The 23,010-nt window shown below is 34.8% G+C and overlaps 2 protein-coding genes across 2 annotated transcripts in view; both read left to right on the plus strand.

Annotated features, from left to right (window-relative positions):
• LOC132735888 (structural maintenance of chromosomes protein 4-like) overlaps nt 1–6,076 on the plus strand; it is a 30,221-nt gene extending 24,145 nt beyond the window's left edge. The window contains exon 26 of the mRNA XM_060722916.1: nt 3,919–6,076. Coding sequence (XP_060578899.1) covers nt 3,919–4,089 — 171 coding nt within the window. The 3' untranslated portion in view covers nt 4,090–6,076. The remainder of the gene's footprint in view (nt 1–3,918) is intronic.
• Nucleotides 6,077–12,353: 6,277 nt separating this feature from the next.
• Nucleotides 12,354–22,417, plus strand: LOC132735872 (NFX1-type zinc finger-containing protein 1-like). The gene is made up of 3 exons (XM_060722890.1): nt 12,354–12,410; nt 15,696–21,697; nt 22,203–22,417. Exons 2-3 carry the CDS (start codon nt 15,808–15,810, stop codon nt 22,400–22,402), a joined length of 6,090 nt encoding a protein of 2,029 aa, XP_060578873.1. The 5' UTR covers nt 12,354–12,410; nt 15,696–15,807; the 3' UTR covers nt 22,403–22,417.
• Nucleotides 22,418–23,010: the final 593 nt, after the last annotated feature.

Below are 23,010 nucleotides of genomic sequence, written 5' to 3' on the forward strand. Positions count from 1 at the left end.
AATATGGTTTTAAGTGGTTATATAAGTATGTATATTACATGATTTTAGGAGGTTATATGTTTATGTATATTATATGATTTCTGCAGCCAATTGTATAAACAATTTAACCGCGCGGTTACCACACAGTTACGGTAACCAGCCCGGTAACCTCGCGGTAAGCGATTGTATAAAAAACATCAAAAGCAGTAACCGCGCTTTAACCACGGTTAAATTTAACCCAGGTAGTGAAGCTTGGTAACTGCACGGTAACCAAAACAAAAATGGCGGACATTTTACGTGTAAGCACAGACAACCCCACAATTCGGACGAATTGACAGATAATTGACTGATTTGACAGACGAGGAGTTACAGAAAAGATGTAGATTTCCTGCAGACAACATTTAAAAAACTTGTTAGACTTCTTTGACCGTTCTTTTGGAAAGAAATACACGACGGAACCAAGCGCTGATACCACGACTATTTTTAATCATTGTGGATTTAATTACACAATACGCGGTTTTTCATCTGCATAGATGACACACATGTAAAAATACAATCGCAAGGACAACCAGACAAAGCAGCTATTGTTAAACACAGCATTAATTTTCGGGCAGCTTGTGATCACAGTGCATTTCAAGTTTTCAACAACTGCATATTTATGATCTATGTACATGTATTTAGAAAGGTCTTACCTGTCTCTGCAAAAGTTTATTTTATCTACAGTACATGTATAGATTAATAATATCCCTCGGATTCACTCCTTTATGACACAAGCCACAAATAAATGTAATATATCAAAACATTATCCACAATCTCTTTTTTATATTTATATTATTAGTCAATGTATAAACTACATTGTAAACTTGAATGAAGTTTCTACGTCATAGTGTACTGTACACGATGACATCAATAATATTGATTACATCACAGCTTTGTGTATGGAAGACAGGTTTCGCCATAATTATTGTTCAACAAGCACACGATCTCTGCAGAGCATACTTACATATAATTATTACATACAAGTATTGAATAATTATGTAACTTGTTCAGTAGATCTAGATCTACAGCATATTTTTTATTAATTTTATAGACAACATTTAAAAAATGTAGGCCTACAGTATGGCTAAATTGTTTGTTTTTTTAATTTCCCGCTGTATATCTTTTCACATTTTATGATAAAATAAATTAGAATTTAATCATTTTTGTTCCATCTCATCATTATCTAGCAGTAAATGCAGCAAAAGAATTTAATTCATAATATCAAAGTCAAGCATTGGACATATAAAAGAGCACTATTCAACAAGACAAACGATGTCTGAAGTTTGTCCGCGAAAATTACGTCACATCCTGGTGCATCATTGGTAATATTACCATGGTTAAATTTTCAGTTTTGCGTGGTTAGGTAACCTTGTGGTTAATTTGTTTATACAAATGGAATAACCGCGCGGTTACCTAACCACAATATATACCGCGGTAATTAACTTACCGTGGTAAATTTTAACCATCGTTTATACAATTGGCTGCAGGAGGTTTTATATTTACTTATACATGTATTATATGATTTCAGGAGGTTATATATTTATGTATATTGTATGATTTTAGGAGGTTATATATTTATTAGCTCACCTGTCACAAAGTGACAGGGTGAGCTTTTGTGATCGCTTTTCGTCCGGCGTCCGTCCGTCCGTCGTCCGTCCGTCCGTCCGTAAACTTTTACTTTAAATGACATCTCCTCATAAACCACTGAGCCAATTTCATCCAAACTTCACAGGAATGTTCCTTTGGTGGTCACCTTTAAAAATTGTTCAAAGAATTTAATTCCATGCAGAACTCTGGTTGCCATGGCAACCGAAAGAAAAAACTTTAAATATCTTCTTTTAAAAAACCATAAGAGCTGGAGCTTAGATATTTGGCATGAAACATCTTCTAGTGAGTGTCTACCAAGTTTGTTCAAATAAAAGCCCTAGGGTCAAAATTGGCCCCGCCCCGGGGGGTCATTGATTTTCCCTATATGCATATAGTAAAAACTTAAAAAATCTTCTTTTAAAGAACCCAAAGAGCTAGAGCTAAGATATTTAGCATGAAACATGTTCTAATGGGTGCCTACCAAGTTTGTTCAAATAAAAGCCCTGGGGTCAAAATTCGCCCCGCCCCGGGGGTCATTGATTTTCCCTATATGCATATAGTAAAAACTTAAAAAATCTTCTTTTAAAGAACCCAAAGAGCTAGAGCTAAGATATTTAGCATGAAACATGTTCTAATGGGTGTCTACCAAGTTTGTTCGAATAAAAGCCCTGGGGTCAAAATTGGCCCCGCCCCGGGGGTCATTGATTTTGCCTATATGCATATAGTAAAAACTTAAAAAATCTTCTTTTAAAGAACTCAAAGAGCTATGGCTAAGATATTTAGCATCAAACATGTTCTAATAGGTGTCTACCAAGTTTGTTCAATTAAAGGCCCTGGGGTCAAAATTGGCCCCGCCCCAGGGGGTCATTGATTTTCCCTATATGCATATAGTAAAAACTTAAAAAAATCTTCTTTTAAAGAACCAAAAGAGTTAGAGCTAAGATATTTAGCATGAAACATGTTCTAATAAGTGTCTACCAAGTTTGTTCAAATAAAAGCCCTGGGGTCAAAATTGGCCCAGCCCCGGGGGTCATTGATTTTCCCTATATGCATATAGTAAAAACTTAAAAAATCTTCTTTTAAAGAACTCAAAGAGCTATGGCTAAGATATTTAGCATCAAACATGTTCTAATGGGTGTCTACCAAGTTTGTTCAAATAAAAGCCTTTGGGTCAAAATTGGCACCGCCCCAGGGGTCATTGATTTTCCTTATATGTGTTATAGCAAAAACTTAAAAAATCTTTTTTTTAAAGAACTCAAAGAGCTATGGCTAAGATATTGAGCATCAAAACATGTTCTAATAGGTGTCTACCAAGTTTGTTCAATTAAAAGCCCTGGGGTCAAAATTGGCCCCTGCCCCGGGGGTCATTGATTTTCTTTTATATGTGTATATAGCAAAAACTTAAAATCTTCTTTGAAAAAAAACCCAAATAGCTAGAGTTTAGATATTAAGCATGAAACATCTTCTAGTAAGTGTCTACAAAGTTTGTTTCAAATAAAAGCCCTGGGGTAAAAACTGGCCTGGCCCTCGGGGTTTCATTGTTTTAAACTATATGTGTATAGTAAAAACTTTAAAAAAATCTTCTTTTAAAAAACCCAATGAGCTAGAGCTTAGATGTTTAGCATGAAACATCTTCTTATGGGTGTCTACCAAGTTTGTGCAAATAAAAGCCCTTGGGTTAAATTGGCCCTGCAACGTTGGGGGGGGGGGGGGTTGTAGGGGGGGGCTATATACAGGTGAGCGATCTCAGGGCCATCATGGCCCTCTTGTTTTATTATATGATTTCAGGAGGTTATATATTTATGTATATTATATGGTTTTAGGAGGTGATATAAGTATGTATATTACATGATTTTAGGAGGTTATATGTTTATGTATATTGTATGATTTTAGGAGGTTATATATTTATTTATATTATATGATTTCAGGAGGTTATATGTTTATGTATATTGTATGATTTTAGGAGGTTATATAAGTATGTATATTACATGATTTTAGGAGGTTATATGTTTATGTATATTGTATGATTTTAGGAGGTTATATATTTATTTATATTATATGATTTCAGGAGGTTATATATTTATGTATAATATATGGTTTCAGGAGGTTATATATTTATTTATATTATATGATTTCAGGAGGTTATATATTTATGTATAATATATGGTTTCAGGAGGTTATATATTTATTTATATTATATGATTTCAGGAGGTTATATATTTATGTATATTATATGGTTTCAGGAGGTTATATATTTATGTATATTATATGATTTCAGGAGGTTATATATTTATGTATGTTATATGATTACAGGAGAGGACAAAGAATGCTCAGTTCATTATTATATCTCTACGTAACAATATGTTTGAGCTGGCAGACAGATTAGTGGGTATTTATAAGACTGACAATTGTACAAAATCAGTGACAATAAACCCTAATAAACTAGCAATACCTCTTCAAGAAGTGGACACAAATGCTGCATAAATCAGGGAATGAACTTTGACACTGCATTAAGCAAGATGTGGACCTGGACACTGCATAAATCAACACAAGAGTCTGACCTGAACTTTGTTCTACACAAGTTGGACCTGAACTCTGCATAGGAAATTTGTTAAAATATTGTACCATCGTAGTGTGTAGATAACAAACATTGTGTTTGTAATATTTTTAAAGTTCATTATAATGGTTATTGTGATTTACGAATGTATAATGTGTGCAGAATCTTTTAAAATATGAAGTGAGACAGTTGAGAAATTGCCAAACAAGACCAAATTATACTTGCCGTTGGAAATAAGAGACATTCAAATATGTAAAACTTTCTTTTGTATTGAATCTGTAGATTTGCCTATTTTAATGAAACTTTTCTTGAAAAGTGATTTTGCTGACAGAAATTTAGAAAGTTTTGAAAATGTAGTATCTAATACTGTGTGTATCTGTACAAATTTGTATGTATTGAATTATTGTAGCATTAGCTTATTTTGCATGTCTCTAATTTTGGAAAATCAATTTTTTTAAGTTAATAAAGATTAAATGTTTGAAATTCAAAACATAGTTAATCAAAAGAAAAACTATCTTTTCGGGCAATTTTGAGAGTACTTTACATAATGTATGTTAGGTTTTTAACTTGGTTGGGTTTTAATTGCACCAACCAACAATGTAAAGCCTTAAGGTCTTAATCATGGCAACTTCTTATGTTGATAATTGATTATACACTTAACCTACTGGTACCTGAACTTTAGTCAAATAGAATTACAACCATAAGGCAACACTTTGGATGGGATTTCATAGATGAAATAGAATTTCATATTATGTAATGCATACAATACAGATCTTTTGTTTTATGATTAAGTTATAGAACATTAAATACAGGGCAGTTAATTAGATGAGATGTTCTTAATCTTGATTTACTGGGTTCGTGCAAATGACCTTTTGATTTCTTTTCACGTACATGTATATAAATCATTGTGTATATAATTATTTAATCATGTGTGTGGCCTTCTTTTCTTAATATCTGACTGGCTACTTTACTCTGTAAACCCTTTTTCTCTGACTTCTTACCCTCTATATTTGACTTCTGTGTAGAAATGTATTCAAATAACTTAAACTTTATTTTGAAGTTCTGATTATTGCACATGCTCTGAATTTTTATTCTTTGGCAGAAAGGTTGTACATAGTTTTCCACTATATATTTGAGTATCCACAAAATGTGTTCATTTGGAAGAAGTTCTTCAGTGCCAGTGCATGGTGTTTATATGTAATTTACATAGGGTTTTATGAAATACAGTGTGGTATTTATAGTTCTACAATCAGTATAAGCTTACTTTATAAATATATAGCAAAGGTTTTGTTAAATTCAGAGCTGATGTATAAGATATAGCTTAAGTTCAATGATACTGTCAATAAATGCATTTTTTTCATACTAACAGCTTAGTTTATAGATGGTATATAAATTTATTAATACTGATCGGATAAATTTCAGTTTCTAGTTGTGGTCAAATGGTTAATGTTGCAGGTTTTACTACAGTATATACCTGGCAAGTTGGCATTCATTTCTTTGCTTTGCATTTGGCTTCAGGGACTGCAATCACCCGTTGTGGTTGAGACATCAAGTTTCACTATGGATTATGATTTCACTCAAGTGCCCCCTGTTTCTGTTGCAATGCATTGTAGGAAGTCAATTGATGCCCTCTTTCATGCATTATTTCATGCTAGAGTGGGCACAGTGTTAGAATGACAGATGATTTGTTAAATTGTTGGACAGTTTTCTTGGATGCATATGTTCATCTCAAACAGATTTAAACCCACATTGCCAAGGGATTCAGATTGTCTGTCTGCAATTTTAAATATTATGTCACAGTGTTTGCAACAAACTAAAGAAAATAGTAATAAACAATGTTTATAGCTTATACAACAAATGTATTTCATTAAATGATAAATATTTAATTAAAAACAAAATTTCATAACAGCTAAATTGTGTTTTCCTTTATTCTTTTCAAATTTGTGCAAAATGTTTGATATTTCATTATATCATTGTTAGCTTTTTAGCTCACCTGAGCATGCTCAGGGTGAGCTTTTAGGATCGATGATTGTCCGTCGTCCGTTCACATTTAGTTGTTAACACTCTAGCGGTCACATTTTTGCCTCAATCATCATCAAACTTGGTCAGGATGATTATCTAGTTGATAGCTTGGATGAGTTCGAACATGGGTCATCTCGGATGAAAAAGTAGGTCACAAGAGCTAAAAATAGAAAAACCTTGTTAACACTCTAGAGGTCACATTTTTGCCTCAATCATCATCAAACTTGGTCAGGATGTTTGTCTAGGTGATAGCTCAGATGAGTTCGAACATGGGTCATCTCGGATGAAAAAGTAGGACACCGGAGCTAAAAATAGAAAAACCTTGTTAACACTCTAGCGGTAACATTTTTTGCATCAATCATCATCAAACTTGGTCAGGATGCTTATCTAGTTGATAGCTCGGATGAGTTCGAACATGGGTCATCTCGGATGAAAAAGTAGGTCACCGGAGATTAAAATAGAAAAACCTTGTTAACACTCTAGCTGTCACATTTTTGCATCAATCATCATCAAACTTGGTCAGGATGCTTATCCAGTTGATAGCTTGGATGAGTTCGAACATGGGTCATCTCGGATGAAAAAGTAGGTCACCGGAGCTAAAAATAGAAAAACCTTGTTAACACTCTAGCGGTCACATTTTTGCATCAGTCATCATCAAACTTGGTCAAGATGCTTGTCTAGGTGAAAGCTCGGATGAGTTCGAATATGGATCATCTCTGATGAAAAAGTAGGTCACTGGAGCTAAAAATAGAAAAACCATGTTAACACTCTAGAGGTCACAATTTTGCCTCAATCATCATCAAACTTGGTCAGGATGTTTGTCTAGGTGATAGCTCGGATGAGTTTGAACATGGGTCATCTCGGATGAAAAAGTAGGTCACCAGAGCTAAAAATAGAAAAACCTTGTTAACACTCTAGCGGTCACATTTTTGCATCAATCATCATCAAACTTGATCAAGATGCTTGTCTAGGTGATAGCTCGGATGAGTTCGAACATGGGTCATCTCGGATGAAAAAGTAGGTCACTGGAGCTAGAAATAGAAAAACCTTGTTAACACTCTAGTGGTCACAATTTTGACTCAATTGTCATCAAACTTGGTCAGGAAACTTGTCTAGGTCATTGCTGGGAATAAATCGAACATGGGTCATCTCGGATGAAAAACTAGGTCACAGGAGCTAAAAATAGATAAATCTTGTTAACACTCTAGTGGCTACTGTTGTGATCCAAATATTCTGTTAATTGGTCTGAAAGGTTGTTATGATGATTTCTAAGTCAAGAACGAACATGGGTCATCTTGGATGAAAAACTAGGTCACACCGCCCAAATATGGAAAAACCTTGTTAACATTCTAGTGGTCACATTTTCGACTCAATTATCATCAAACTTGGTCAGGATGCTTGTCTAGGTAATTGCTTGGATGAGTTCGAAATCGCATGTGAAACTAGGTCACCGGAGCTAAAAATAGAAAAATCTTGTTAACACTCTAGTTGCTACTGTTTTGATCCAAGTATCCTGGAAATTGGTCTGAAAGTTTGTTTTGATGATTTCTAGGTCAAGTTTGAATATGTGTCACCTGGGTAAAAAACTAGGTCAAACTGCTCAAATATGGATAATCCTTGTTAACACTGTAGTGGTCACATTTTTGACTCACCTGTCATGAGACTTGGTCAGAATGCTTGTCTAGGTAATTGTTTGGATGAGTTTGATAAGTCAGGTGAGCGATCTAGGGCCATCATGGCCCTCTTGTTAAGATATTCAGATATGTTTGCACTTAAACATCGCAGTAAGCAGTTATCTTATTAGCAGTTATTAAACCAGAGACATAGATAACAGAGATAGGCAACTTCCTAGTCAGTTAAGATATAACGCATGCCTGCTAAACTTAAAATTTTTAGCAAGTAAATCTTATTAACCAAATATCAAAATCAGTAAAATAATACATTTTCTGAAAGCTTATGCAGGTAAAAATATTTACAGTTCCAATTTAAATAAATGAAACATCAATTTTTAAAGAGAACTACTTATTAATTTTTGTTACAGAACTATTCATATGACGAAAAAACTGGCTCAGTGGGTATGTTCTGCTATGTTTTTCTAAGTTAAAGGCAAGGAAAGTTACCAATATTTTAACATGCAGCGATAGATAAAATATTTAACTTTCAAATGGTATATGATATAAAAGGATCAAATTTACATCAATTAAGTTTTAATTGCTACAAAACCCCTTTTTTTAACGAGTGATATTTCAATGGTGTATATACGAGTAGGAGCTGCTTATCTCTGTTATCTACATCTCTGATTAAACAAATATCGGGCATACATGTATATGGTCTTTGCATGGACTCACTTATGATGGAAATATTTTGTATAATAATGCATGAATTTACTACAAAAATAACCTTTACATCGGCTTTGATTCAATACACCGAATATACAACGAAATGATCTCCTAAAAGGATGTATGTATGTAGTCTATGCTTTATGAGTAAAGGCACGAGTCGAGTACCGACCAGTCCTGTCCTTACAGAATTAATTTTGAAATAATTTACCTCTGTGCAATTTCCAGGGTATAAGCTAAAGAAGAGCACATAAACGTACTGTTAGCGGAGACACTACGAAAAACTTAGTTAACCTTGATAAGGCAAATAAAACTAAAACAAAGGACGCCTTCACTCAAGCCATCACCTCACAAACATCCTTGTACCCGTACTAGTTTGTAACACCCGAGATTAGCCAAAATTATCTTTCTAGTTTCGGCGCCATATTACCTAAAGTGTGTTAGTGCGCCGTAAAACAAAACAAAAACTGTAGGGCCACTCCTCTCGATTTCAGTCGGAACATAGGCAGCTGGTTATCGTCTTTGTTTAATTTTTGGCGATGCCAAGTTCTTTTACCACATTGAGGTATCATAGTCCATCATCTACACCATACTGCTTTAAAATCGTTTACGATTACACTAAGCAGGCGCGTTGTCTGTGTATAGCCGTTAAAAATGTGTAATGTATAGGATAAAAGCTAGTTAAAAAGAAGACTACAGTACTGAGATAAAAAAAAAGATGAACACAAAACTGACTAAAAATTGGTAGAAAGGATGCAGCTGACCGAACTGGAACTTGCTTGTAAGGATTGGCCATTCCACAGACAAATACTTCTGGGGAAAATGAATAGGAGTGATGTTGTGTCCTTGAGTATAGTATTAGGTAGGTAGTTCAGGTTTCTAGTGGGTGTCAGATGGTGATGGTCGACCCTCACAAGATTGTGTTGGATTTTGTAGAGAAGGGTAACAGAGCTTATGTTGCGCCTCTGCTCTAGTTTGCAATTAAGATCATTGTTCAATTTAGATACATTTGTACACTAAATTGTATGGTGTTATTGTAGTCATTATATAACATATCTGGCAGCTGACATTTGAACTTGTTCTAATTTTTAAACCGGACATTTTTGTCAAGGATGCCAAACCGTAGAACAGTATTATAACTGGGACCTTACATATGTTTTATAGGCAGTTTCTTTGACCTTTTCGTTGGAAGTTTTAACATTTCTTTTTACAGTAAGGTAGTTAAAGTTTGATATAAGTGGTAAATACGTATAGGATATCGACCGAGTACGAGGTCTTTCTGTTTAGGAAAGACTTGGTCACGAATTTCATGTGACACCGAGAGCGCGTAGCGCTCGAGGTGTTTCATGAAATTCGTGACCAGGTCTTTCCTATACAGAAAGATCGATGTACGAGGCCGATATCCAACTTACACACCGTAAAACCATATTGGCTTGATTAATGGCTGATCCGAAGAATTTGATGTTATGCACAAATATTATTTTTAACACAATGCAGATACAGGTAAGCTTTTATCAAAGTTCTGCTTAAATATAATATATATATATATTTGCATTTAACTTTGCTTTTCCCTTTAAAATAATAATAATAAAAAACTTAGTGTGCAATTTGTCAATCATAAAGTGAATAGGTATGTAATGGTAGGTATGTTAAAGAATGAATAATTATGTTGATAGTATTTCGTATCAGGCAATGTAGAGTCTAGGACATTTGCCCCGGGTCCGTACAGTTGCCCCTTTCCCCCGGACGTTTTGTCCCATTTTTTTGCTTTTTTGATCTCGTGCATAGATTTTTGTATGCCAATGGAAACAGTATAGTTCATTTACTTATGGATGCTATTTTGACTTTCACAAATTTGCGCGAGAGTAGCAAACAATTCAACAATAAAGTAGTCTAACATTTTTAAAACAGGGAGGGCCAAATGTCCGCCCTTCCAAAGATATTACGGGGCAAATTACCGCCACTGCAAAAAGGAGGCAAACTTCCGAGGGGACAACTGTTCGAAGGGCAATGTCCGGATACCCAGCACACCACGAAAGACTTAATATATATGTATATTGTTGGCAAGTGTGAGATACATGAACCGAAACTATATTTTATAAAGCAGATTATAAAGTGTTCTAGAAAATATGATCGTTTATACTAAATCACTTATAACTTGATTAACATTTTAAAATCGTAATAAGTATGCTGTGATTACTGCTTTATAGTTTCATAGATATGAACTTGAAGTGTCAATTTTGTTATATTGTGATTTTAATGACAGAAGATAACTATTTCTTTGAAAAATGACGCGATTCAATAAATGTTAAATGTGTCCTTACTTTTATATGCTATCCATTATTTTTATTCAAAGATTTAATATAGGGATGCTGTAATGATTGCTTTGTGCATTCAATAAACATTATCTTGTTAAAAAAATGTATCCCGAGTTTGTAAGACAGGAACATTATGACAATCATTTACATCTTATTTCAATTTTTAATTTTTGATTGCATTTCATGTTTTCTTTGTCTGTGTATTGGCAGGTCTATTTTTTCACGTGTATTTCATGACCGAGTCTGTCTGACTGGAACAGACCTGTGCACGTGCAAAAGATAGACCTCATAACGGACGTTCCTTTGTTTAAACAGGTCTATCCGAAAAATATAGACCTGTCACAAACAATAGAGGAGGTGTGTAATAATATTACTATTTGTCGAAGACTTCAATTCTTAACGCGAGTGACACATATAGTTTTACATTAGACAAACTAGTATAATTGATTTTTAAGAATGGTATATATCAAGCACTATGTTTCTTTAAATGATGGAAATAAACCTTGACACTTGTTTGTCTGATTTGGTTTTACGTCACACCGACACAGTATAGGTCATTTGGTGACGTTCCAGCTTTACTGGTGGAGGAAGACCTCAGGTGCTTTTCCGTGCATTATTTCAGGCACAAACGGGCACCTGAGTAGAAACCTTGACACAACTACCCGATACTGAATATGAACGATCTTTATCTTTTCCCCTTGTGATATAATCTACTCTTCGTGTTAAACAATCGTAAAACTTATTTAAATGTTTTGAGATGTCCCCGTTCATTGAAGAAGATATCATTTTCGAAAAATAACTGTATAAATAGACTATTTTGTCTTGAACGTCGACTTTCATTAAAAGCGTGACATATAAATTGAGGCCCCGACAGCTGTTTTTATTATTTTTTAATTCCCTTTTAAGTTTGAATGAAGCACATGGATGGAGCACCTCGTGTGACATGTACTGGAAACTGCATCGGGCTACCATCTATACTGATTATTCCACATCTTAATGGATAAGATGTATGACTTCCAAGAAAATACATTATTTCACTGATATTTTATTTTTCTGGTCATTTTTGATAATTGATATTTCAATACTTATGACACATTTTCAAAGGTTAAAAAATGAAATGAAAATTTATAGATAGCCTATACTTACAAAGATACGTCATTTTTTTCAACAGCAAAAGTTAAAAACAACACGCACGTGCACGCGCCCGCATCAATGCACACACATTCACACTTTGAAGTTGTTTTTTTAATGAATTGCATCAATTAACTCTACCAAACTTTTCCATAAAACAGCCTTTGTCAAATCATATCGTCTTTGAGTAAGCATAAGAACGAACTTTTCAGCTTTCATATTTTACTTGGGAGTTATTTTTTTTATCACACTTCTACTGAATGATCAACAACGCATTAACGATATACTGTCATCTAAATATGCGATACGAGCCTCCTATTGCGTATTTCCGTTGATCGGTACAAAACCTTGAAATGCTTCATAAACAAGTCATTCGATATCGGATTGTTGAACTGTCACTTGATCATATAAATCTGGGAATACGAATGCAAAAATGCTGTAAGTTATTTTAAATTGCATCTAGCGGGTCTATACTTAAAATTTCAGACAAAGTGCGTATCATTTACACAGTTAAAATGTTTTATATTTCAAAAATAATTTAATTTTTAATGCATTTGATAGTGGTTGGAATCGGTTAAAACATTGAGGTGATAATGCGAAAATTAAGCGAACGGTTAATTAATCATGTACGAGTAACAGCAATAATAAAAAAGTCAGAAATGTTGTTTAATAAATCGTGCCATGTACAAAGAATGTATCTTTCAAAAAATATTTACATGGTAGTCTTTGTACACATGTTATGATACAATCTACAATAATCACAATAATTGAGGTCTTCAGGAGCTACGCACTTAAATATTTGTTCATTTTTCTCTTTTTAGGATTTCGATTCAAATTTCATTCTTTTTTAATATCGTTATGACCAGCTTCGACATCGATAGTAGTGTATCCGAAATGAGTACCTAGTTTCAATTACGATTCAATGATTAAATAACTAATCTATTTACCACTTCCTATTTGCAGAAATAAATAAAAAAATAATTGATTGAAATATTGTTAAGAAGAGGGGTAAGTAAAGATAATAGAAGGGGAATGGACACCTTTTTAGCTCACCTGTCACAAAGTGACATGGTGAGCTTTTGTGATCGCTTTTCGTCCGGTGTCCGTGCGTCGTCCGTCCGTAAACTTTTACTTTAAACGACATCTCCTCATGAACCGCTAAGTCAATTTCAACCAAACTTCACAGAAATGTTCCTTTTGTAGTCAACTTTAAAATTGTTCAAAGAACTTAATTCCAAGCAGAACTCTGGTTGCCATGGCAACCGAAAGGAAAAACTTAAAATATCTTCTTTTATAAAACCGAAAGAGCTAGAGCTTAAATATTTGGCATGAAACATCATCTATACCAAGTTTGTTCAAATAAATGCCCTGGGGTCAAAATTGCCCCGCCCCGGGGGTCATTAATTTTTCTTATTTGTACATAGTAAAAACTTAAAAAATATTCCTTTAAAAACCCAAATAGCTAGAGCTTAGATATAAAGCGTGATACATCTTCTAATGGGTGTCTGCCAAGTTTGTTCAAATAAAAGCCCTTGGGTTAAAATTAGCCCCACCGCAGGGGTCATTGATTTTCCTTATATGTCTATAGTTAAAACTTAAAAAATCTTCTTATAAAAAGCCTAAAGAGCTAAAGTTTAGATACTAAGCATGAAACATCGTCTAGCGAGTGTCTACCAAGTTTGTTCAAATAAAGCCCTGGGGTCAAAATTGGGGTGGGGTATTGTTTTTTCCCTATATGTATATCTTCTTATAAAAACCCAAAAAGAACCAGAGCTTAGATATTTATCATGAAACTTCTTCTTATGGGTGTCTACCAAGTTTGTTCAAATAAAAGCCCCTTGTTTAAAATTGACCTTGGCCCAGGGGTCTATAAACAGGTGAGCGATTTCAAGGCCGTCATGGCCCTCTTGTTTGAAATTTTGTAGTGTTGTGAGATAAGCTTGTATGAAATTCTAGTACAGTCTACACGTATATGACCGTTTAAGGCTTACAACACTTACGGTCAATAGACAATATGAGTTCTAACTTAGCCACTGGTAATGCAATGAACTGATATATATTATTTTATGTCAAAAATGGTCAATGGAAATCCAGTGATCTTTAAAGAGAAAAATAATTGTTCGTTTTCAAACTGTTATTTAAAAATCTTCTATTTATAATTTATTTATGTATCTAGGGAGTCTATTGATATCCCTTCATGCTTTATTGCTGGCATGAGATGAGGCAATGGTGATATTGCTTTTTAACCCAAGATGACTCGTATTCAAACCTGAGCTAGAAATCATCTTAATAACCTTTCTAACCAATATTCAGGAAATTTGGACTGAAAATGTTACCTGAAGAATTTTAACAATGTTTTACCATTTTTGGGCCATGTAACCTAATTTTTCACCCCAGACAACTCGTAATTAAACTTGAGCTTGCAATCGTAAAAACAACCTTTCTGACAAATTTGCAGGATATATGGACAGACAATATTTTCTATAGATTGTTTACACTGTTTTTTTTTCCATTTGTGTGCTGTGTAACCTTTTTTTAAGCAAGATAACCGATATTCAAACCTGAGCTAGAAATCATTCGGCCAATTGCCAGGATATTTGGACCGAAGCAGTAGCTTCTTGAGAATTTTTTCCAGATTTGTGTTGTATGACCTAGTTTTTTTTTACCACAGGTGACAATATTCGCACGTTAGCTAGAAATCATTTAGATAACCGTTTGGAATAATAGGACCGAAACAGTAGCTACCAAAGTGTTAACAAATTTTTCCTACTTTTGGTTTATGTTACCCAGCTTTTCCTCCGAGATGACCTATGTACTAACTCGTCCGAGCAATTACTTGGACAAACATCCTGACCAATTTTGCTGACATTGAGACAAAAGTGTGACCACTGGGATGTTAACGAAATAAAATGTTGGTGGGCGACAGACGACGGACATTCAGCGGGCCTAAAAGCTCACCTGGAACCAGCACAGGTGAGCCTTAAAAAATTGGACATGGTCAGTAGATGGCTCCTGTAGATATTTTTATGTCAGTTGGTTAAAGGTTAATGTATCTGTTTGTCCGTTCAATATATAGTGATTGCATCAAACGAGTCGTAGTTTTTAAGAAGTAAATATCATTTTTTAATCTTTTGGTCATTTGGTTAAAGATCAAGATCAATATTGACCACTCGAAACTAGTCCGACCAGTTTAAAAGGAACGCTTAAGTGGTCTTTAGTTTTCTTTGAGGTGTTAGTCATGAAAAGTGTATTTTAATGTCGGCAAGTTAAAGGATAAGGTAACCAAAACAAAATAAGACTTGTTCGTTCAATAACAAGGTCAAGGTGATCAATCAGATGAGTTTGACCAAAGCGCATGTTCGATAAGGTGTTGCTACAAACTTTGATTGAAAGTAAATTGGCCAAGACAGATAGATGATGTTTAATATTTAGAGGTCAGTAGGTCAAGGGCATAGGTTACAATCCTTATCTTAACAAGTTAACATAAGAGCTTAGACGTCTTTGTTACTTGACTAAGGTTTTGTTTTTATGAGGCATACGTGTTGCGTAAATAATTAACGAAAAAGTAAATTTCACAAAAGCATGGTCGATACTGGTCGAATAGGGTCAATGCAAAGCTTGTAATTTTTGTTAGAAAAAGAAAAAACCTTCTGCTGATATAAACCTTTATTAGCCGCAAAAAAATGACGAGACACAGGCATTTCTTGATTGTTTTGTTTTCAGGTTAAACTCAACACGTATGAATAATGATACATCTATCTGGGATGAATAAAATGCTAGTAAAACTAAATTAAGTTATAGAGATATAACTATACTATGGTCCGATTTATCAAGCATGTCAACAAGTATCTCAAACAAAGGGGATGCAAGCAAAAATGATATTGATAATGTAGCAGCAGACCAAATAGAACAAGCAGAGATGATTTCTAATCCTGAGGAATCGTTGGATGATAAAAATGACTGTGTCGCGCCATATGTAATTAAACAGCAAAGAGTACAATTGTCTCTTCACGAAAAAAGAAATTTAGGAATGAAAGCTTGCGAAGGAAAAAGCTCGCCTTCTTCGGATACCGCAACTTTGAGTGGAATACAAGATGAAAAACAAACACATAAAGAGTCATTTGGAAATTCTTTGCAGGAACACAAAGTTCAGCCAGAACCACTGTCCTCAGTTGAATTATCAGTCAATTCTAGAGCTGAATGTTTGAGAAGCAGTTCATACCGGACATATACGAATACAAGCAACGGTCGTTCATGGAATACTCGCTGGCAGAAACTAAAGCCCTCTGATCAACGTGAAAGGCGTGGAAACCCAAAACACAGTCTTGGTGATATTCAAACTGAACATGATTTACCACATTTTTCAAATAAAGACACCATATTAAGAACAGCTGTGTCAGACATAGAAACTGTTCGTGTTCGTAACAGTAGCAATTCAAGTGAAGTACAATCTGAGACCATTAGGCAACTTCCAAAAATGAAAACGAAAACTAATTTTGGAATCCCACAGGAAAAAGAATTAAAGATGAAACGTGTTGCAAGGTCAAAGTTGTCGAAACCATTAACATTTCAAATGTTTACAGATAAAGATTCGAAATCAGTTCTTAATGACTTAACGAAATCAGAAATTGCTTTGAAAGAATTCATTGAAAAGACAAAGGAAAATAATCATTTCCTTGAACAGTTTTTAGACATCCTTGAAAACGCCTTTACTTGTGATACATCCCCACATGCAATGATCCTCCTTTTTGAAACTTTGAAAGAAAATAAGTTCTTTGACACTTTAGCTTTGTTCCTCTTTGACATGCAAGACGACATTCAAGATAAAGAGAACGCTGTCAAACACGAAAAAGTTTTAAAAGCTGTACTCCAAATAATTGTATCACAGATGTCAAGGAATCCATCGTCAGTTACTGTTTTTTCGAGAGTGTATAAAGTTATTGGACAAATTATTAACTGTTTAAAGGATGTAGATGAATATGTTCTTCATGAAGACATAGATAAAAAGTTTGCTTTCATAACAGAACGAAAAAAAGAAGTAGAACAATCTTTAAAATCATCTTTGACTACAGTAAAATTCCAACCACCAGAAAATTTTAGGGAAATTCAAATAACACCAGGTTCAAACGAAATTAAAGGATGCGTGAAACCATTTCTTAGGGCTAACAAAAAAGAAGGAAAATATGATGACTTAGACCATTATTTAGATGTCCAGTTCCGACTTTTACGGGAAGACTTTGTAGGGCCTCTCCGCGAAGGAATATCTGATTACCTTAAAACAAAAGTAACAAACAAAGATACTACTAGACCAAGAGACCAAAAAACTGGAGGTGATTTAAAGATTTACAATGCTAGTGTCCACTCACCAGTTGTTACAGAACATGGATTTTGCATAAAAATGAAGCTAAAAATGACAAAAGGCCTCCGAAAAATAAATTGGTCTGTCAGTAAGCGATTAATTTATGGTTCCTTGGTGTGTTTAACTGATGATGATTTCGAAACCTTTTCACTAGCTTCAGTTGTTGGACGAGATGAATCAGATATAAATCAGGGACTGTTTACTATCCACTTAGAAAGTAGCATGAAAAACATGGACATGCTGCATAAAGTATTTAAGATCGCAGAAACACCAGCATATTTTGAATCTTATAAACATGTCCTGAATGGTCTCCAGAAAATAAGAGCAGGCGATATACCATTTGAAAAATATATAGTGCATTGTGAAAGCATTGTGGACAAACCCGCCTATCTCACAACCGAGTCTACATATGATCTTCGGCCTTTAATGGAGCAAGGAATCAAGATTGTTGCGGAACGAAGATTGCCCGATATTGACGTAACGAGAAAAATGCCGCAAGACTATGAAGAAATTTATGACATGCCGGTACCTTCACCAGTTTTTAGCACATCATCTAATAATGCAAAGTGTGTGAATATTTTTGACAACGATAGTTGGCCAGATAAGGAGGCTCTTCATTTTGACGAATCCCAATACGAAGCTGTAAAGAATGCTTTGACTAAGGAGTTTTCTCTCATTCAAGGTCCACCAGGAACAGGGAAGACTTATATAGGCCTTCAAATAACTCGGGCACTATTGCACAATAGAAGTCAATGGCAAATTTCGGAATTACCTGACGGACAAGAGAATATCAGTCCAATGTTAATCGTGTGTTACACTAATCATGCCCTGGATCAGTTTCTTGAAGGTGTTCATTCCTTCTTTAAAGGCGATATTTTACGAGTTGGAGGAAGGAGCAAAAGCAATGTCCTTCATCGATATAATCTTAGAAATTTTCGTCATTGCTTTTCACACAGTAGTACGCCACTAGGTCAGATCAAGAGTGAGCGCTTACAGACAAAATCAAATCTTGATGAACTGTCAAAAGATGTGTCCCGTTCTTCCAAATCGCTTGAATTATATCAATATGAAATAATTCATGAACATTTTCTATTCAGAGTAATGGCAAAACGTTTCTATCATAGTTTAACATTTGACCAATATAGCAGAAAAGTATATGGACAAACTACGTCGAGGATTGTAGAATGGCTTAGAATAACATCCTTAGAAGTTGATGTAAGAAGAAAGTTACAGAATAATAGACGTTCATGGCGGTCAGAACAGGTGTTCGTTTCTGTGGATGATGAGCTGTCAGAAAGAAGGCAATGCGGTAGAATGGAAAGTTTATATGAAGGGATGGGTTTTGTTAGGGAGGTCAGGGATTTGTCGATAGCATACTTTGTTCAAGATACCATAAATCCAAATATGATGGATAGTAAGGCAGACCGGCGAAGACTTGCTGCTGAAAATGATTTTAAAATACTTTTAAAAAGTACCTTACATGAGTTTATAACCTCTACAGATATAATGAGCTACGATGAGTCAAACCGTATCTCGAGTATATGGCGTCTTAGTCAAAATGATAGATGGCGATTGTATCGGATGTGGTTAAGTGACATTTGTAGGGACATCTACAACAACATTGAAAGGAAAAGGCTATTATATGAGTCAGTATCTGAACAATATCGTGAATGTTTACAGAAAGAAGACATGGAAATAATGAGGAATGCAACTGTTATTGGAATGACAACATCTGGTGCTGCGAAATATCAATCCGTTTTGAGAGAAATAGGGCCAAAAATAATTATTGTTGAGGAAGCTGCTGAAGTTCTTGAAGCACATATCATAACAACATTAAGTAAAAGCTGCCAGCATTTAATTTTGATAGGAGACCATAAACAACTTCGACCAAATCCAACTGTTCATAGATTGGCCGTACAGTATAATTTGAATATATCGTTATTTGAAAGAATGATCGCAAATGAAATCAAATTCAATAGTTTAACACTACAACACAGAATGCGACCTGAAATTGCAGGAATAATGAGACACATTTATCCAGAGCTTGTAGACAATGACAATGTTAAGGACTATCCAAACGTGAAAGGTGTCTCTTCCAATCTCTTTTTAATACATCACGATCATCTGGAGGATAGCAATAACGAAATGAAGAGTTATTCCAATCTACACGAAGCATTATTTGTCGTCGGCCTTTGTCGATACCTCCTTTTACAAGAGTACAGAAAGGAACAAATAACAGTTTTGACAACTTATACAGGCCAGTTAATGTGTATACGTAACGTTATGCCTTTTGAAGAGTTTGTTGGAGTTAGGGTAACAGTTGTTGACAATTATCAGGGAGAGGAAAATGATATTGTTATTCTTTCACTTGTGCGAAGTAATCAAGAAAACAGGATAGGTTTTCTGAAAACAAATAATCGCATATGTGTTGCATTATCAAGAGCTAAGATTGGTATGTATCTCATTGGTAATTTTATTCAATTTTCCGCAAACTCAAGCCTATGGAAAACAATTATCGACGACATGAAAGTACAAAAGAAATTTGGAGATTCACTGAAATTGTACTGCCAAAACCACCCAACCGGCGACGCAATAGTTGCCAGAGAAGGAAAAGACTTTCAAAAGGCTCCTAATGGTGGATGTTCTAAACGATGTGACGCAAGACTGCAATGTGGGCACGTGTGTCAACAATTTTGTCATGTTTCAGATACACATCATGTTTTATATCGGTGCAGAAAACCATGCCAAAGAGTTATTTGTGATATCCACAAGTGTCCCGACGAATGTTTTAAAGAGTGTAGACCTTGCCAAGTCCTTGTTGCTAAGATCATACCAGCGTGTGGACACGAGCAGAAGGTAAAATGCTATTTAAATCCAAAAGAATTTGTTTGCCAGATGCCATGCACAGTCACGTTACCATGCGGTCATCAATGCAAAGCAGTTTGTGGTGCGCCTCATACAAGCACATGTCTGGAATCTATACAACGCGAATTGCTATGTGGCCATACAGTCTCGATCAAGTGCTTTCAAAAAACTTTAGAAATTGAATGCCCTACTTCTTGTCAGGCGTTACTTAAATGTGAACATTTATGCGGGGGAACATGTGGACAGTGCTTAAGAGGACGAGTGCATCCTGCATGCAAAAATAAATGTAAACAAATATTAGTTTGTGGACATGAATGTTCCGCCTTTTGCAACAACTGTCCACCTTGTAAAGAAAAATGTGAAAATCGATGTGTACATAGTCTGTGCCAAAGCAGTTGTGGTGAGTTGTGTGTGCAATGTAAAGAGCCATGCGAATGGAATTGCAAACATTTCCAGTGCAGCAAGCTATGTTGCGAACCTTGTGATAGACCAAGATGTAATGAACCGTGTGATAAATTATTACTATGTAAGCATCCATGCATGGGACTTTGTGGTGAACCATGTGCAGAATACTTTTGCAGAGAATGCAAGTTTGAAGATGTTACAGATATTTTTTTTGGTGACGAAGACGATCCAGATGCTAGATTTGTTTATCTGGAGGATTGCGGTCACAACATTGAATCAAAAGCTATGGATACATATATGGATATGAAAGAAGAGACCGAGGCTGTTCAAATAAAAGGGTGTCCCAGGTGTAAAACTCCAATACGCAACTGTTTACGTTACGGGGCTGTTATTAAAGAAAATCTCCGGCAAATTGAAAGAGTAAAACAGGTAGTTAAAGACAAATCAAATATTGACAGTCTAGAAGCCTCTTTATGCAAAATGCTTAAATCTGATCAGGTCTACGTTGCAATAGAACACAGCAAGTCAATATTTGAATCAACAAAAAGTTATATGAAATGGCAGTGTATAAAAACAATTCTTTCGAGAATAGAACAGTATAAACGAACGATATGCACAGAAAATCAAACTGTTACGTTACAAAATCAGCATGTGTTCTTTGAAGCATTTATTGATGTAGTTTGGAAGATGAAATATAGATTGATGAAAACAGAAGGGACACTGCAAGGAAATGACATTTGGTCGTTTTTCTCTAAACTACCTGAGCATGTTTTGAAAGAAAGGGATATACTTTCAGAGCAAGAGATTGATGATTACAAGAACGAGCTCCGAAGAGGGAATGATTACGTCAGATTATTGACAATCAAAGATGCAATAAAAGTGGTCGGAAAATCTGAAGACGCATCAGAACAGATTTCAAGGATAGAGAAGATATTGAAAGAGCCTAAAAGATACGAAGATGAGAACGCATGCCAAGTTAAACAGGAATTAGACAACTTAAAAGACTTCACTGAATTTGCAATAAGTGAAGAAGAACGATTGGAAATTGTTCGAGCAATGGGACTATCGAAGGGACACTGGTTTAAGTGTCAAAACAGTAAGTTCAAAAAAAGTAATCAAATGACATGTTAAAATATTTCAATGAAATATCAAACGTGTATTGTTCGCACGTTAAACTCACAAGTGGGTGCACCGGATTGATAATCCAAGAATCGCTGGTTCGACCCTGTGGTTAGGCGAAACTTTTCCGTGAAAATTGATCCTAATGGTCTTTAGTCAGAATTCAATCATTTCATGTTGGATAAGCAGGTAGTCATTTGTGAGTAATTGGTAATTACTGGTAAGATTTCCAGGAAAACCTGTTAGAAAGACCGGCCGCTGAGATGACCAAATGTGTTGAAATAGGCGTTAAAACGAAAATTTAAAATTTATTAATCATCATCAATGATATTGATGATATAACTTTATGAATAGATGGATAAGGATAAGAGTTCTTTCAATTTGCATATTAAACTACGAAAACAAGTAAATCGACAAACGTCCGCATTAATTGTTTGCAATTTGTAATTCAACAGCTTCTTATACAAATGTATATCTTTTAGATCATATTTATGCTATCGGTGAATGTGGTGGGGCTATGGAACAAGGAAAATGTCCAGAATGTAATGCAAACATTGGAGGGGAACGTCATCGCCTGACGGAGGGGAACAAATTGGCACCGGAGATGGATGGAGCGTCTTTTGCAGCATATTCGGAAGAAGCAAATAACATGGCAAACTTTGACATGCACGATTTACAGTGAGAAAGCAATGATGCTGCAATATAAAGTTGTTTTAGACTGCATTTCAGAAATATTGAGCAATGTACAGCTTAATTCTTATACTAATTTATGTAATGAATTTATGATCATAAATTGAAGTAAAACACTGTCCTGCCATTCAATGGCAAACTTATTTAGTGTGATTTTTGCAAATCGCCAAATCTATATTTACAGTAGGTGAATTGCAGTAGTTTAGTTACTCTCGTTTATTTTGATCATTGGATGTAAACTAATTACAAATGTTTGTTGTGTTGTTGCGGCGTAATAAAACAAACATTTGTATATACTTTCGGATCGAATTTGTTAATTCCGCAAGATCCGGTACAACAGGGTTCACATGGTGTTGCTTTTTTCTTTCACTTTTAATCTACAGGCTTCATTTTTATCACTTACGTTTTAGAAATATGCACTTAAAATATGCTATAATTTGTTGATTATTAATCATATACGTTACTCTATATAATAATGATAATAATGTCATAATAATGAGACACTATTCTTCGCTATGTTTTATAATTTCAATAATGACGTATTATTGACTGAGATATTTTTCATGTAAGCCTATAAACAATATTTCATGTTGTTAACAT

The sequence above is a fragment of the Ruditapes philippinarum genome, unplaced genomic scaffold (assembly GCF_026571515.1).
Source record: "Ruditapes philippinarum isolate M1 unplaced genomic scaffold, ASM2657151v2 ctg500_1_1_1_1, whole genome shotgun sequence".
Classification (NCBI taxonomy): Eukaryota; Metazoa; Mollusca; class Bivalvia; order Venerida; family Veneridae; genus Ruditapes; species Ruditapes philippinarum.

Excerpts from the sequence above, each read along its gene's own strand:
- LOC132735872 (XM_060722890.1), top strand. The coding sequence starts at position 15,808 with ATGTCAACAAGTATCTCAAACAAAGGGGATGCAAGCAAAAATGATATT. Across the intron at positions 21,698-22,202 it reads CTGGTTTAAGTGTCAAAACA|ATCATATTTATGCTATCGGT; the intron begins GTAAGTTCAAAA and ends TATATCTTTTAG.